Source organism: Oryzias melastigma, linkage group LG5, assembly GCF_002922805.2.
Source record: "Oryzias melastigma strain HK-1 linkage group LG5, ASM292280v2, whole genome shotgun sequence".
NCBI lineage: Eukaryota > Metazoa > Chordata > Actinopteri > Beloniformes > Adrianichthyidae > Oryzias > Oryzias melastigma.
In genome coordinates, this window is record NC_050516.1 from 34261196 (window position 1) to 34278207 (window position 17012).

Below are 17012 nucleotides of genomic sequence, written 5' to 3' on the forward strand. Positions count from 1 at the left end.
TGTATCTACTGAGGTTTTTTAGGGCTAAATTTGAGTTAAGCTAACATTTTACCACGGGTTAGCTTATTTGGCTAATTTATCAACAACTGAGGTTTTTTGGGCTAATTTTAGTTAAGCTAACATAGCAATGTGTTAGCTTTTTGGCTAATTTGACATTTACTGAGGTTTTTGGGCAAAATTTGAGTTAAGCTAACATTTTAACAATGTGTTAGCTTTTTGGGCTAATTTAGCAACTACTGATGCTTTGGGGCTAATTTTAGTTAAGCTAACATTTTAGCAATGTGTTAGCTTTTTTGGCTAATTTAGCAACTACTGACGTTTTGGGGCTAATTTTAGTTAAGCTAACATTTTAGCAATGTGCTAGCTTCCTGGCTAATTTGGCATCTACTGAGGTTTTTTGGGCTAGTTTTGAGTTAAGCTAACATTTTAGCAATTTGCTAACATTTTTGGCTATTTTGGGATCTATTTAGGTTTTGGGTTAGTTCCATGTTCATACCTTTTACGCGTTTTTACATTGTTTTCAATTTTTCAAGATATTCTTCAAATTATTTGTACACTTTCTACAATTTCTGCAACTTTAAGTCCTTTAGCATTATGCAATAGCATTACCCTTTTCAGCAAATATGTTTAGCAATTACAGTAAATTTCTTCTGCATTTTCAGCAAATAGCTTTAGCATCTTCACACTAGCATTATCACAGGTAATGCAACTTTTCTAGTTATTGTAGCCTCTCGGAATTACAAAGGCAAGGAAGTTTCTTGACCCACACCACACTGGGGTTCACACGTCTCTTCTCATCAGGACTCCCACATCAGCTTCTATTTTTACACAGATTTAATGTTTCTGTCAGCCTCCAGCTCACTCATAACGGCTATTAAAATACTCATCATGTCATCTGCTTTTACTCTTTGGGATTGGGAATCTGTCACTTGAGATTTTAGGACATTTTTTGAAGTATTCAATCTGATCTGTCATCATGTGTCAGATTTTGCTATATTGTACCTCATTAACTGGCAATTTCGTGGTAGGTTTTTTTTTTTTTGGTTAAAATTAGGAATGTCATTTCCCCGTCTCCTCTAAAAACAGAGTTCAAACCAGTCTCAATTCCAGTCTGCTGGAAAGCTTTTATTTAGAAACCGCTGCTAACTGTTTTTTACTATCACTATCAGATTCTCGATCTTCCTGTACAGGAGGGTTGACATCGGCTTCTTCAAGTTCCTGCTTTATATCAGCTTCTCACAGCGTTCAGCTGGGGCTCGGCTCCAGTTTCATGATACACAACGTCAAGCAAGATGATTAAAAATAGAGAAGTTAAAACCACTCAAAGCAAATATTTGCTAAATGTATATAATAGTCTAACACATCAATTCAAGATGATTTGAAATATTTCAGAAGTTTTAATGTTCCAGATTAACTCAGTTAAAATAAGAAAAATGTCTCCGCTCATTCTTCTAAATAGCTACTTTTTAAGCTTGCAGTCCGACCACAGTTTATTTTCTTGCACAGTTCAAGCTGAGCTGAATTTTAAAGTTATCTGATGAAACACAGGCTTTCAGAATTTTGCCGATAGTTCAGATGTTTTTAGGACCTTTTGTCATTTTCAAATTTACAGAATTTTTTTGTGAGCTGTTCACAAATGAGTACAAATATATATTTATGTTTTCATATTTTTTTGTATTTATATGTGTTCAACTTTTGTCATTTGTATTGATAGACATCAGGATTTCTTTCTGTCTGATAGTTTCCATCAAATAATTAAAATGTAATTTCACAAACATCACCAAAAGAGAGAAACCATTTCTAATTTTCCATTAAAAAAACATGTCATGACTTTTTTCAAACTTTATTCACATATAAATATGAATTATTGTAATTTTTACTTTATTGTTTGCCTAAAATGTCTATATTTTACTTTTCTGTCATTTTTTAAAGACTTCAATCTAAATTAATCATTTCATGATAATTCAATAAACGAAAAAAGATATGAAAACCAACATTTTAAAGCATATCTTGTAAATAATTATTGTTCTGTTTTATTTTTAAAATTATTGTATTTCAATACTATTTAGAGTAAACATAAATTTGATTCATTTAAATTTAAACTCTAATTTTACTTCAGCTTTTTATTTATGTTGAAACTGTTCCCTGCAATACACAGGATCTACCAACAGAGGGCAGCAAGATACTTTTTTTAATAAAAAAGCTTTCAGCTTCTAGAAAATAACAGGTGCGTGTTTATACATTTTATTAATCAACAAATGTGTGATATTTTTAATTATATACTGTAAAAGCTGCTTTTGCATTCATATATTGCTCTTAAAGTTTTTCCTAGAAACAACCGCCCCAATCATAAGAACTGTTTTAATGTCTTTTCTACATCTTAAGCTTTTAGAAAACTGTTAAATAAGATAAAACAAATGTATTATCAAGTGTTCACATCAGTCAGTTAACCTAAATGATGTCACGACATGTTGCCCCACATACTTCTTGTGTTTCATGTTGGAATATGTTGATTTCCTTTTTTATTTTTTATTCTTTGGATTAAGGAAACAGTATGTTCCTCTTCTTTTGTGAAGCAATCCAGTTGGATTTGGTGAGTAAGGGTGCTTTTAGAGCTCAAGAGAATCTCGGACTCCTCCTTGCAGTCCACGTCCTGTTGGCCCTCCCCTCTGCTCTCAGAGCTGCTCTGGTTCTCCCGTCCACATCAGTTACATCTCAACCCGATTACAGCACGCTGTGGAGTTAGCTTTGTGATCTTTAAATGTGTATGGTTATTTTTGCGCCGGTAAGTTCCTCTTTTTTTCTTTGGTTTTTCTCTCTGCAGTTTTTTTTTTGCTGCTTCTGAAATTTAAATTAATTAAAATTTGACAAAAACAGTTGTGAAGAAACAGTGTCATTAAACAGATATATGACTTTTTAAAAAAGCTTTATTCTTTTAAAAATGTGTAAACATAGAAATCTGTCAAACCAGCTGCTGCTAGACTTGAGGAGAAGCTGTCACACATGCCAGCCGAATCCCAGTGTGCCGCCGTGGCCTCCCTCTGGTGCACAGAAAGCAGCTCCGTTAGTTATCTTCCTACCTTTGAATTATTTATGTTTTGTCTTCAGACCAGTTATAAACCCTCATAATCAGACATGTAGGTTATTGACGTTCATCCATTATGCAGAGAGATGTCTCCGCACAATTATTTGATGCATAAAGAATCCGTTGTGTCCCAATTTTGTCCTTTCTAGATATTTGCCATTTGTGCATTTGCAACATGTGGGGGGTACTCTGGTCATCTCCAGGTTAAGGTGGACTGTGCAGGCAGGAAGCAGAGCAACCTGAGCATCAATGTTGACTTCGCGTATCCATTCAGGTACATCAGTATTGCATTGATTGATAAATGCATGCTCCACTACCTTTGATTTTATAAATAGACTTGTGAGGATTGGTGTTGAAACGAACCCTTTTTTAAAATGAGGCTGCTGGACAACAGAGCAGGAACACGACCCAGTTCGACATGCCCAGCTTCTTTACATATTTCCCTTCAGTGCTTGACACAAATGTACTCGCAATCCTCACAGTTGTGACATTTTTAGTACAGCGCTTTTTCGTGTGTGTGTGTTTTGGCCAGAAACGTCTGTCTGCAATTCACAATGAGCAGAACACTGGAGGTATTTGATTTAATTGGAGGCTGGGGGGTTCCAGTTATTAAAATAAATAGAAATCACAATTATTCCTGTTTTAGTTTGTTTTAGATTGCTTTTTGTATGATCATTTATTCATCAGCTGATAATCCTCTACCCATGGTGACAGACCTCCACCCCCCACCTTTGTACCTATTAAAGTATTACTGATTAATTAAAACAGGGGTGTCAAACTCAATCGCACAAAATCCAAAACACACCTCAGGTCGCAGGCCAAAATTTATTGAACACACTAAAACTGCATTTTTAAAACTTTAAAACCATAACTTTTTAACATAATTATGAATTAGATAATTTTGGCCACAGAAGATGCTGAAATTGATATCTAAAAACGCTGAAGCTGAAAAAGCTGAAGCTAACAGTCTGTTCAAATATTAGTTGAATACCAAATTAGCCTCAAAACCAAACAAAAAAATAATGTATCTGAGTGATGGGGAGGTTAGCTTATCTGTCACGCCAAAGTAATACAAAAACAACAATAAAGACTCTGCTATGTGCTGGTTCTGCTCACCGTTTCTTGATTTTTTTTAATCCATCTTTATTTTACAAAGAGCTTTAGCTGAACTGTCTCTACAGGAACCCCGAAGGGCCACAGAGCTTCCAAAATAAAATAACCAGGAAGTTAGTTACATACATCCACCCTTTCAACAAGAAATGTCCCTGTTTCTACAGTAACAGGAAACCAAATGAGTTCTTTTAACCTACAGGCAAACTGCCTGACCACAACAGCAACAACAAAATGGGGTAAAGAAAAATACAACATTGCTTGTAAAATAACAAGATATTATACATCACAAACAGCCGCTGTTATGAAGGAAAACAAACAAACAGAAAAAACAAACAGGTTTATTGTGCCACACAACATAACCATGTATTTCACATCATAATAAAGTCCTGGTAGCGTGACAGCGCGCGCTCCATCCCACCGCTGCCACCAGTGTAACCGAGCGATGGGGAGGTTCGCTTATTTGTCATGTCGAAATAATGAAAACAACACAGGACAAAGACACCGCCACATGGCGGTACTGCTCGCCGTTTCTCTTTTTTTTTTTTTTATCCAATCTTTATTTTACAAAGAGCTCTTGCTAAACGCATTTCCTGTCTCTACAGGAACCTCAAAGGGCCACACAACTTCCAAAATAAAAGAACCAGGAAGTTAGTTACATTGGGTTAGCCAAAACCTCAAGCATGTAGCTGAAATATACGCTTAACTCCAAAACAGCCTAAAAAACGAGGAAAAAAAAAGGTCCAAATTAGACCAAACAGCTAGCATGTAGCTGAAAAAATAGCTAAACTTCAAAATAACTAAAAAAAACTGAAAAAAATCCTAAATTAGCCAAACCAGCTAGCATGTACTAGCACACAGCTAAAAAATAGCTAAACTTCAAAATAGCCTAAAAAACTGAAAAAAGCCTAAATTATCCAAAACAGCTAGCATGAAGCTGAAATATACGCCTAACTCCTAAACAGCCTGAAAAACGTTTTTAAAAAATCTAAATTAACCAAAGTAGCTGGCATGTTCTAGCATGCAGCTGAAAAAATAGCTAAACTTCAAAACGGTCTAAAAAAACTGAAAAATGGCCTAAATTAGCCAAAACAGCTAGCATGTAGCTGAAAAAAAAGCTAAACTTCAAAATAGCCTAAAAAACTGAAAAAAGCCAAAATTAGCCAAAACAGCTAGCATGTAGCTGAAATATTAGCTAAACCCCAAAATAGTCTTAAAAATCTTAGTATATGCCCAAAATAGTCCAAAAAGCTAGAAGAATGCCAATTTAAAAAACTTTAAATCTGTAACCTTTTAACATAAATACGAATAACAAAAAGGCAGGAATATTATTCCAGAATAAATCAACTTAACTCTAAAATAATTTTCAATATTTTACCCTCCAAAAACATATATTTTGTCACAATTGTTCATTTAGTTCCTGTCTAAAAACAGGTTTCATCATCGTCTGTAAGCCGTCTGTTTTTGTTTTGTAGATTACACCAAGTGCACTTCAAGGCTCCCCTGTGTGACGGAAACTCTGAGGAAGTCGTTTTTCTGGATGGTGACTTCTCCACAGCTGCTGAGTTCTTTTTGACTGTGGGTGTTTTTGCCTTTTTGTACTCTCTCCTGGCGACGGTCGTTTACATCTTCTACCAGAACAAGTACTTGAAGAACAACAGAGGACCTCATGTGGTTCGTGAGTTTTCCTGCTAAAACATTAAGTGTTGAATGAAATCTTCTTACCGGTAGCTTCCTCCGTCTCAGTGGGGTTTGTTGTCACTTTAACACCTTTTTTTGTTTTTCTAATGACATTTTCAAACAATTTCACATGATGAATTTGAGCTGCACATGCAGCGTTGGGGTTTGTCTGCAAATAATGTTTCTGTCAAAGATCCACTCCAATGAAAATTGAGTTTTTGACATGTTCTTGTGGCATTTTTTGGGTGATGGGGACACGTATAAAGACAATTAAACATAATATTCTCTGAAAAAGAAGCTCTGAGCTCTCAGCAACCAGTAGGAGAAGAGGGGCGGGGTTGCTCTGCACCAACACAACCCACAACTCAGAGATACAAATGAACTGATGCCGCTCTGCAGAAACTATGTCCCAGAAAATAGATAAACTAGCACGCTTTAGCGTGCTTTAGCACGCTAATGCTAATACATGATGCTTTTAACCAATCAAAGATGATTGGAGAGAAACTTTAAGCACATTTATATTACTTTTAAATTACTTCTGAAAAAAAAACCTTTTCTAAAATGTTATTATCTATAAAAGTTGGGTTCATAACAGTTGAGACTTCAACAACCACAGGACAGTTCGAAATCATCCCTTATTTTTTCAGGTTTCATTAAAACGTGTGTAGTTTACTGTCTCATTACATTGAATCATAGAACAAAACAAGGAAAATAGAATTTATTGAAGACATTTTCATATTTTTTTAAATTGGCTTTTAGAAGATTTAACAAAAAACATTTTCCACAGTAAATTTAACATTTCTGTTGCAGAGATTCCTACAGCAGACAGAGAAGTTACATTTTCCTCTAACTTGTTTTTAATTTGTTTTCTAAACCGGTACTGTCAGAGAAGGTTCTCGTTTGCTTAGGTAATGTTTTTCTAAAGTTGAGGCATCTGAACTTTCTTAAAACAAATGTGCACTAAATATTTACTATTATCGTTACTATCTAAGAATATATTTCAAGATTGTTATAGGATGGATCCCTGATTAACTGCTAGTCTTCAACCTTGAATCCAACAGAACCAGAATGTTTCTCACTTCTGGTTCCACATTTTACTGTTCACTGAAAATGACTTTTTTTAATAATAATTTTAGTTTTCTTTGACCCTTTAACACCCGAGGCTTCGTAGGTGACGCTTAAACACATCTTGAACATGTTGTAACTTAACGATAATTAAACTGTCAGTAAATCGAAGAACATAAACACTGGAGCTCCCATGTTGAAGGTTTTACTCTGGAGAACCAAAGAAACAATTTTGTTTTGAGTTTTTAAAATTAATTTGACAATTTTTGTTTGTTCTTTTTGGGTAGCAGCAATTGCCAAAATCAATCAAAATAATACAAATAAAGAAATAAAAGAAAATAAATAAAAGTAAGAAAAAATGTAAATTGTTTGACTAAAGTAGTGTATTTTACTAGCAAATTCTGGGTGAGAAAACATAGCTGGTAATTATTTTTCCACAGACAGACGAACAAAACAAAGAGGTTTATTTACAAATAAACAGGAGTTTGAAAAACGTCCAAAAAAGACTGAAAAGTGTTTAAAAAAAAGACTCCTGATCAAACACCAGAGGATGCTTTTTATGGACATCTTGAAATACCACGAAGAAAACCATAAACCAACAAATTAAACAGTTTTAAGAAATTATAAACATTCTTACACAATTTTTCTAATTTTTTGTGAATAATTTAGTTTTTGAAATTCAAAAAATTCAAAATAAATATAAAAATGTTCATTTTGTCATTTCTAAATTCATTAAAAATCCATTTGAATGAGAAATAAATGGCAGTACATCAACTCTACTTAAAAAAGTGAAGTCAGTGCAGAATTTAATCTTATGTAAGGATCTTTATAGAGTCATTTGGGTCGATTCCTCACTGACCACAACCGTAAGGATCCACAGATCCTTTAAAAAAATAAAACTTTTTATTTATGTTTTTGTTATTTTTATGAGAAATATAAATAAACTATATTTTGGGTATAAATTAAAAAGAGAAAATAGATTTTTTTTAACCCAAAAAAGAAACAATTTATAATTTTTAACTGAGATTTACAAGACTTCCTTTCAAAATAAAAGACTTCCTGTATCACATAAGATCATCTTGATGGAACAAATCTAGTGGTAGGCGGTGTAATGTCAGGAATGAAGGGAAAAAATATATATTTTTAAATGTTTGTGGTGCTTCTTAGCCAGAAATTCATAAATCTAAGTTTGTAAAACTAAAAATGTTTATTATTGAACCACTATGGTTGCTGTGCTATGAAGGCTCACAGAGTGATAAGTTATTTTACTTTTTTTTTACTTTACTGTGATTTTTTTTTAAAGCTTAACGCTTTTATTTTGTTTTTTTGAAAAACATGAAGTCATACATTTGTGGGACATAGCAAAAATGCAAGGAAATTCCTAAATAAAAAAGGGAAATCAGTTTCTTGAAGAAATGAAAATGCCTTTTTCTTTCATTTCATGGAGGAGAACATTTAACAAACCATAAATTCTGACTTTTTCCTCTTCTGTCTGCTTGTTTCCTTCAGGATTTTTTCGTCACCGTCCTCTTCTCCCTCCTGTGGATGGTCAGCAGCTGCTTCTGGGCCAAAACTCTTGCCGACTTGAAAGCATCAACAAGCCCGACCCAGGTGCTTCTGCTCATCTCTGCTTGTAGAGCTCCTAAAAACACGTGTTCTGCCGCACAGGAGCCGGTCTGGTCTCGCCTCAACACGTCTGCTGTACGTTCTCAGTCAGGAAAAGGCTGGATCTGTGCAGACAGGAAACCACTAACCCCCGTCTCTTTCACCTCCAGGTTTTTGGTTTTGTTAACGTCATCCTCTGGTCTGGGAATATTTGGTTTGTGTTTAAGGAGACGGGTTGGTACAAGACGGGTCAGAGGTACCCCATCAGGAGTGCTTCTGGGAAACGCTCCAGCGAGATGCGACAGCGACTCTACAGCGAGAGCAGCTTCGAGCAGCCAGAGGAGAGCTTTGGCCCGTCGCTGCAAGACGCTCTCAGTCCGTCGAACGGGGATTTTACGAAGCAGGTTCACAGGCAGGCGAGTGTCAACCAGTCACAAGGTAACCTCAGTTTACCACAAACGTACCTCGGCAGAACCTTCATGAACGAAAACCAGGGGGGTTCTCGAGGGCCCAGGATCTTCGTCAATGACATTTGACCAGAAACGTAAGCGCTAAATGAAGCTAATGAGCATTTATGAAGGCGAATGTTACCAGTAAAGTATGAAATATTACCCACAGTTAAAACAAAAGCACATGAACATTTAACATCATACATTTACATTTAAGTTCTCATCTGATCATCCTTTGAGTGGTTTTAATTATAATTATGTCGTTTTTGGCAAAAACGTAAAAATCTGTCGTTTTATTGGACATAGTTTCTGCAGAGCGGCAAGAGTTCATTATAAATCCACTTTTGATTTGTAGTTGACATAGAATAATCCATCCATCTGTTTACACTCTCCCCCACTAGCTTACAGCTCCCCACAAACCCAAGCTAACATCGTCAATACAGCAAAAATGGAGAGCAATGTTGGAGCTACAGCCGCACTTCGGAAGCTTTTCTGCCCGTCAACTCGAAAATGTTTAAACCTCTGAATAGTCTTTCTAAATTTATAAAACCTTTGAATTTTATTTCTGAATTTTTTTAAACTTTTGAATTTTCTGTCTGAATTTTTAAACCTTTGAATTTTATTTCTGTTTCTTTTTTTACTTTTGGAGTTTTTTCAGAATTTTTAAAACCTTTGAATTTTCTTTTGGAAATTTTTTAAACCTTTGAGTTTTATTTCAGATTTTTTTTTACTTTTTAATTTTATTTCAGAGTTTTAAAATCTTTGAATTTTATTTCAGAATTTTTTCAACGTTTGACTTTTATTTCTGATTTTTGTTTAGTTTTGGATTTTTTTCTGAATTTTTTAAACCTTTAAAATTTCCTTTTGAAATTTTTTAAACCTTTGACTTTTCTTTCTGATTTTTTTATACTTTTGAATTTTATTTTAGAATTTTTAAAATATTTGAATTTTCTGTCTGAATTTTTTTTTTTAATCTTTGAATTTTATGTCTAAAATTTTTAAACCTTAAATTTTTTTGGTGAATGTTTTACATTTTAAATTAATTTTTTTTCAACTTTATATTTTATTTCTGAATTTTTTAAACCTATGAATTTTATTTCTGATTTTTTTTTTTAATTTTGGATTTTTTTCTGATTTTTTTTTTAACCTTTGAATTCTCAATCTAATTTTTTAAACCTTCAAATTTTATTATTTTTATTTTTTTTTAAACCTTTGAATTTTGTTTTTGAAACGTTTTAACCTTTGAATTTTCTTTCTGAATTGTTTTTGGAACCCTTGATTTTCGAAGGCCCAGAAATTCAATGGAAAAAAATTTGGTGTAAAAAAAAAAAAAAAAAATTCAACAGCAAAAACATCTTTTTCGGTCTCACTAGACTAACTTGATCCAGATTCCAGCTCAGACGAGGGAAACAAAGACGTTCATGGATCTATTTGTCTGCAGACAAACGCATCAGAATGGAGCTGAGCAGGAAGCGTTTGCCTCTCAAACTTTAGCAGCTGCTTCATCTACAAACTCTTTCACCAACAGTAATTTATCATCCGATTCACAAAGATTTGAATAAAGAAATACTCAGACATTTTCAGCTTATTTCTTAACATTTGTCCTCAATGAGAAAAATGTTACAAGGACATGTTAAAAACACTATTTCATCAGAGTGGATTTTTTTAATTCAACATTTTTGGGTAATTTGTATTTTGAGTGAAGAGTTTTGATTGACTATCATAAACAATGAAGAAGGAAAACCATTTAATTAATTCCAGAAACAATTATAAATTTTGGCAATTTTTTACTTTTTTGCCAATAGATTGCTATTAAACTTTGAAGTAAAAGCGTATAAAGAATATTTCAGTGAATCATTAAATTGTTTGCCATGTTTTTTAGCAACTTGGATCTGAAAGTAAAAGTTTACACATCATTTTAGTTCCATAGATCAAATAAATCACATTTTATGACTTTTTGTAGTTGAAATTGTGTCATGTGAAAATTGACGTATTAGTAAAGGAAATCTTGATAAACTTTTTCACATTTGACTGAATTGTTAACTTGTTGTTGGTGAGTTTCCTGATAGTTTTGTGACTTTTGCGCCTCTTTTTGACATTTTAGATTCATAAAAATCTGTGATGATAAATACATGATGAATGTAACTTTCAACAAAAGTTTATAATTTCATTGTAATTTCCAAATTGATGGAAAAGTGTTTGCTCTGTATTAATTTTAAGTGTTTTTGCTCTTAAAAAATGGAAATGTTTATTTTGCTTGTGTTTGTCTCTAGATTTTTTTTTTCTCCTGCATTCTAATTTAAAGTGAGTGTGTCTTCTGTGGAATAAATACATCTTTGTTTCTTATTTGCTATAGCTAAAATATATTTGATAAAACACATGGAATGTAGGGAAATGTTACTAAATGTTGATTATGCTGGAGGAGCCACAGACTGCAGCGCCAAAAGGGATAACTCCTTATCCTGCTTAAGACTGTTAAAACAACACTAACACCTAAAACCTCTTAGCATCCTGACTTACTGGCTCTGGCTGCGTGTTTTCAACAATGTTCTCGTATATTTCATGTGTTAAGACACATCGCTGTAAAATAATGAATACTAATATCTGTGGCTTGAAGATTTTAGGCTGAAAATTGTACATTTTGGGTTTTTTTTTAATTGTTTTTGTCTCAGCAGGCTTTAATATGTTCAAAGTTTTTGCTTTATGAGACATAAATGTCAAAAAAAATGTTTATATAAACGTAACTGTGTTCTAAAATAATGGTTGAGAAGTTTCATTTGTTTAAAAATCGTAGCGTTTCTGCAAAGTAATGACTTTAGTTTGGTTTAAATTAATAATAAATGACCCTGAAACTACCTTAAAGTAAGTGCAACAGTTGACCAGCGACACATGCAATCCACTGCAACTCTGACGTTCTGTCAAACACAGAATGACCAACAAAAAATGAGGGAAAAAATCTTTTTTTTTTTTTTTTTTTTATTTTTTTGGTCAAAAAAAGTCATGTTTTTTATTTTTAAATTTTTTTTATTTTATTTTTGGTCAAAAAATCATCTTTCCCTGAGCAGAAAACCTAGTTGTTAGTCAAAAATGAAGTTTTATTTTATATTTATTTTGATTTTTTTCTTTTATAGGATAAAACAAAAATAAATGAATAAATAATCCCTCTAAATTAATTTTTTTGTAGATTATCTTGAATATCCTGAGCAAACTACACAAAACATTTCTCCCTTTTTTTGTGACTTTTTAAAATAAAATATGAACATTTAAATAAAATGTAAAGTTATATGTGGATCAGGTCACTTTGACTTTCTCACATTTCAGAAATTTTCAAAGACAGTAAAAATAAAAAGCACTAGAATATAAAAAAAGAAATCTGTTTTTTTTAACCATTTTTTTCTTTTAACGAAACAAAATCTGGTAAAATGAAGTTTAATTATTTAGTAAATGTTCCTAATATAGTAAAAAGAGTGTTATAAAAGTAAAAGTCTCAAACAGGTTGAGGTTCTTTGAACCCAGATTGAAAAGGACGTGAAATTCTGCTTGTTTCTGTCCTCGTTCATCAGCATTTGAAATTCAACACTTTTGCACCACACAAATGATTCCCCACTTTAAGTGAACGTTTGCCTCCAAATACAATCGTCTCTTCCCCGAGCGTGTTATTAAAGCGCGTCCCATCTGATCCGAGCAGTCGGAACAAAACGAAGTGATGCTGGCCTGAGCCGGCCCCCTGACAGAGACACTAAGCACATGCAGGTGCCCAGAGCTGGCTCTTTGAAGAAAATTACAGTGTGTGTGCCCACAGCATGACAATTAGGGTCGGGTTATCTGCTTAAATCGAGGGGCTGAGATGAGATAGATGGTCTATCAGGTAGTGAAAAGTGCTGCTTTGAAAGTAATTACACCCCGTTAAGCTACAATTTGTTTTAGACAAGTGTGTAGAAGGTTTTGTTGGTTTCCTGCAGAAGTATAAAACAGCTTATTTTTTATATGGACCTTCTGCAGCAGATCATGTTCTTTTGTGTTCTCAGAGCTACCAGCAGAGGGCGGTGTACACCATCTCTCTGAGCTGCAGGTCTCACAGATTTACCGACAAAAGATTTGAATAGTAGATTTATTTTTGCTGTTATTTCCTTTCTTTTTGCTTATTTCCAATTATTGGAAACATTTTCTATATATAAGGCGTGGGTTAATGAAAGAACCGTGTGTTAAGTTTACTTTAGGAGGGTGTCGAAGGACCGTCTAATACGTGGAATCGGCCCTCTGGGTAATCATTTTATTTAAGATCATTTTATTTTATTGTTATTAATGGACTGATGTTACCTTGCACTTATTTCTAACTTGTATAATTTTGACAAAATTTATTTTTACCTAGAGTAAAATATTGAAAATTATTTAAGGTTGATTTATTCTTAAATAATATTCCTGTATTTTTATTATTCATAGTTATGTTAAAAAGTTATAATTTTAACATTTTAAAAATTAGCATTCTGCTAGCTTTTTGGATTATTTTGGTGTTTATTAATATTTTTTGGGCTATTTTGGTGTTTAGCTAATATGTCTGCTACATGTTAGTTGTTTTGGCTACTTAAGGTTTTTATCCGTTTTAAATATATATATATATATTAGAGTTTAGATTTTTTTTTTTTTTAATTTTAGCTGTTTTGGATAACTTAGGATTTTATTTATTCATTCATTCATTCTTTTTCCCGTTTTTTAGGCTATTTTGAAGCTATTTTTTCAGCTATGCTAGCTGTTTTGGCTAACCTACGTTTTTTTTTTTCTTTTTTTTAAGGCTCATTTGGGATGCAGCTGATATTTTAGCTGGCTATCAGCTTCAGTCTTTTCAGCTATTAACTTTAGTAATTTCAGCTATTAGCTTTAGCGTTTTTAGCTATCAGGGTCAGAATCTTCAGCTATCAGCATTAGCATCTTCAGTGGCTAAATTCAGCTTACAGCATTCACACTAGAATTTCCACATATAATGCTACATATCTAGTTCATAATTATGATAAAAAGTTACAGCTTTTAAGTTTTAAAAACGCAGTTTTAGAGTCTCCAATAAATGTTTATCCTGTTCGACCTTAAGTGTATTTTGGATTTTGTGCGACTGAGTTTGACACCCCTGAATTTAGAGCGTATGCTAGGAAACCCCTTTTACTTCTGTGAACATCCCTAACAGTTACTTAAAATGTTTAAAACATTTTATTTAAACCAAAGAGGAGGGATAAAGAGCCACATGTGGCTCAGAAGCTGCAGGTTGCAGACCCCTGGTTGAAATAAACCCTTTACATCGTTCATGGTCAAAGGACGACTGAAATGCATCCAGATTCTAAGAGCAATCAAGCCATCAAATTTTAATTTTGGAAAATAAATAAAAAAAACATGAAATTTTTGGCAGTAAAACTCATAGCAAAGTTACTGCAGTGAAAAACCAAGTACGTTAAGGTCGACACTTTACTCTCAAAACTTTATTCACATATTTTACAAAATAATAACCAAAAAGAGCTTTAAGAATATGTGATTTTTTTATTAAACTTTATGTAGTGGCACTCTGCACTTTTGTCTGTCCAGCAACCTTTATTTAAAACCAGAGTGAGACATAATCTTCGTTCAAATTTTCATTTATTTATCGAAAAATTTAAACTCACATAGGCAAAAATTTCAACCTAAAATATGTAATCATGGAAGAATTTAACTTAAAGTCCTTAAATTATCTTGTCAACATATACTTTAGCAACCATTTAAGATATAAAACTTTACTTTTAATCTATTTAATTTCAACTAAATAGTTATTAACAGTAAAAAAATTATTTGTTCATTTTTTTTCTTATTTATGACATTTTAAAATCTAATTTATTGTTATTTTTTTTTCATTTATCGGATTGTTTATTTTTGAAAGTTTTACAGTCTTTATGTTCAAAAATAGGCCTAAAAATTGTCTGTATTACAATTTTAAAAGAAACATTGGATGAATTATTACAGTTTAATTAAAATAAAGTAAAATGCTTATAATTAAGCATGTTTGTGTACTTGTACGTGTTCTTATTGTGCTTTAACTGGTCCATTCATAAATGATCAAACCAACAAAATCAAAGGATCACAGCGGCTCTCCTTTTAAATGCATGCATTTATTATCTACACAATACAGAGTTTTTTTCTGTTTTTCCCAAAATCCATAAAAATAATGCAAATAGTGAAGCAAATTCTGTGAAAATGCATCACAAATGAGTTCCTCAGAGAATGTGGTACAATTTCAACATTTTTTGTTTGTGCTTCTTTAAAAATCTCAAAAGAATCTTTTAAATGAAAGTGTCAGACTTAAAGAGGTTGTTGTGATTAAGACATGTGGTCCTTAAGCTGCGGTTGAGACTTCTGTCTTGCTTGTTGACACTGAGGTCTCATCCTCCACCATGCCGCCCATTCCGATGGCCGCCAGCATGCAGTTACGGAACTAGAAGAAGACCCAAAATAGAATCATGTAAAAGACATGAAATATCTGCACTGCAAAAAATAAAAAATAAAAAAAAACTCTGAGTAAGACAAAGTCCTTGAAAAAAGTAAAAAAAACATAGATACTAACATTTTATGTAATTTATTATTAAATATATATAATTTTAATATCCTATTTTATCCTGTATTTAGTCAATTTTCTAGATATTTTTCTTTATGCAACTTTTGTCTTTGATAAATTAATTTATCCTTGTGATATGAACTAAGTTCACTTCAATGTTTTTGTAAACTAAATCTGTTTTTCCATAGAAAAACAGAAAATAAGACGATTTTTATTTTCTTCTGAAAAAGTTTTTGCATTAAGAAAATCAAACCGACCTGTTTGTTGAGCAGCACATAGATGACAGCGTTGTACAAAGCTGAGCTCTTAGCAAAGAAAGCAGGGATGGAGGCGGTCAGAGCAGTGAAGGAAGCTCCTTTGTTCAGGAAAATCCAAGCAGCAAAGCTGGCGTACGGAACCCAGGCCACCAGGAAGCCGAGGACCATCAGCAAACACATACGTGTCACTTCCTTCTCTGCCTTCTGGGTAGAAGCTGAGTCCTGCTGCTGAGCTGCTGCCTGCAGACATGGAGGTACAACTTATTCAATACTTGTTTTCTCTTCTATTTTTTAGATTAGACTTAGTTGGTATTGAAAAATCATAATAGTACTCACAGCTTTGACTGTCAACACCAGGCTTCCATACGTGAAGAAAATGAGGAAAACCGGAATGCAGAAGTGAACGCAGAACATGTACATGACGTAGGACTCATTGTTGAAGCCTGGAGCCAGAGTGTAGTAGTCAGGACCGCAGGAGCATTGCATGCCTTCAGGGATGTACCTGTCAAATACGTTCTATAGTGAATTTCTGAAATTAGCTCATCAGTTTTCTTTGATTTTGAAGCAGGTGAATACCTGGACCAGCCAACGAGTGGAGGAGCAGCACAAGAGAGAGCCATCACCCAGGTGAAAAGCACCCCGGCTCCGGCATGAGTTCCAGTGAATTTGAAGCTCCCCATGGGTTTGCAGACCACGATGTACCTCTCAACGGCCAGAACAACCAGCGACCACAGAGCAATTTGACCTGCAGGGAGAGAGAAGTATTAAAGACGGAAACCATTCAGCATCTTCCACCTTTTCTCCTTACCTCCAAGTGTGGCCATAAACCCCTCAATGGCACAGAAGGTGGGTCCAAGAACGAAATAGCCATAGAAGCTGGAATTGAGGGTGATGGTGAAGCCAAAGGCGCACATGATGAGTCCGGCCACCGCCAGGTTCACCAGGATGAAGTTGAGAGGTTGGCGGAGTTTCTTGTTGGTCGCCGTGACGTACAACGTCAAGCCATTAATGGGAGTTCCAGTGCAGATCAGGAAGAACATATAAAAAGCTAGAATCTTGTACATGATCGGGTCGACCATGTAGAACTGAGGGTACTCGTAGGGGCTTCTAACAATCCCTGTCCGGTTGGACATCGGGATGTAGAAGTTCTGTCCCTCGGTTCCGTTCTGCTCTCCTGCATCCCAGCCCAT

General features: G+C 33.8%; 2 protein-coding genes across 2 annotated transcripts in view; one reads left to right on the plus strand and one right to left on the minus strand.

The window, feature by feature from the left end:
* LOC112145614 (synaptoporin) overlaps positions 1-9227 on the plus strand; it is a 25346-nt gene extending 16119 nt beyond the window's left edge. The window contains exons 4-7 of the mRNA XM_036211764.1: positions 3235-3359; positions 5671-5869; positions 8450-8641; positions 8716-9227. Of these exons, the coding sequence (XP_036067657.1) occupies positions 3235-3359; positions 5671-5869; positions 8450-8641; positions 8716-9081 (882 nt within the window). The 3' untranslated portion in view covers positions 9082-9227. The remainder of the gene's footprint in view (positions 1-3234; positions 3360-5670; positions 5870-8449; positions 8642-8715) is intronic.
* Positions 9228-15305: 6078 nt separating this feature from the next.
* Positions 15306-17012, minus strand: LOC112145696 (green-sensitive opsin). The gene is made up of 5 exons (XM_024271079.2): positions 16631-17012; positions 16399-16567; positions 16159-16324; positions 15823-16062; positions 15306-15445 (listed from the first exon to the last, which is right to left on the minus strand). Exons 1-5 carry the CDS (start codon positions 17010-17012, stop codon positions 15347-15349), a joined length of 1056 nt encoding a protein of 351 aa, XP_024126847.1. The 3' UTR covers positions 15306-15346.

Excerpts from the sequence above, each read along its gene's own strand:
- LOC112145696 (XM_024271079.2), bottom strand. The coding sequence starts at position 17,012 with ATGGGCTGGGATGCAGGAGAGCAGAACGGAACCGAGGGACAGAACTTC. Across the intron at positions 16,568-16,630 it reads GTTTATGGCCACACTTGGAG|GTCAAATTGCTCTGTGGTCG; the intron begins GTAAGGAGAAAA and ends CTCTCCCTGCAG. Across the intron at positions 16,063-16,158 it reads TGGTGTTGACAGTCAAAGCT|GCAGCAGCTCAGCAGCAGGA; the intron begins GTGAGTACTATT and ends CCATGTCTGCAG.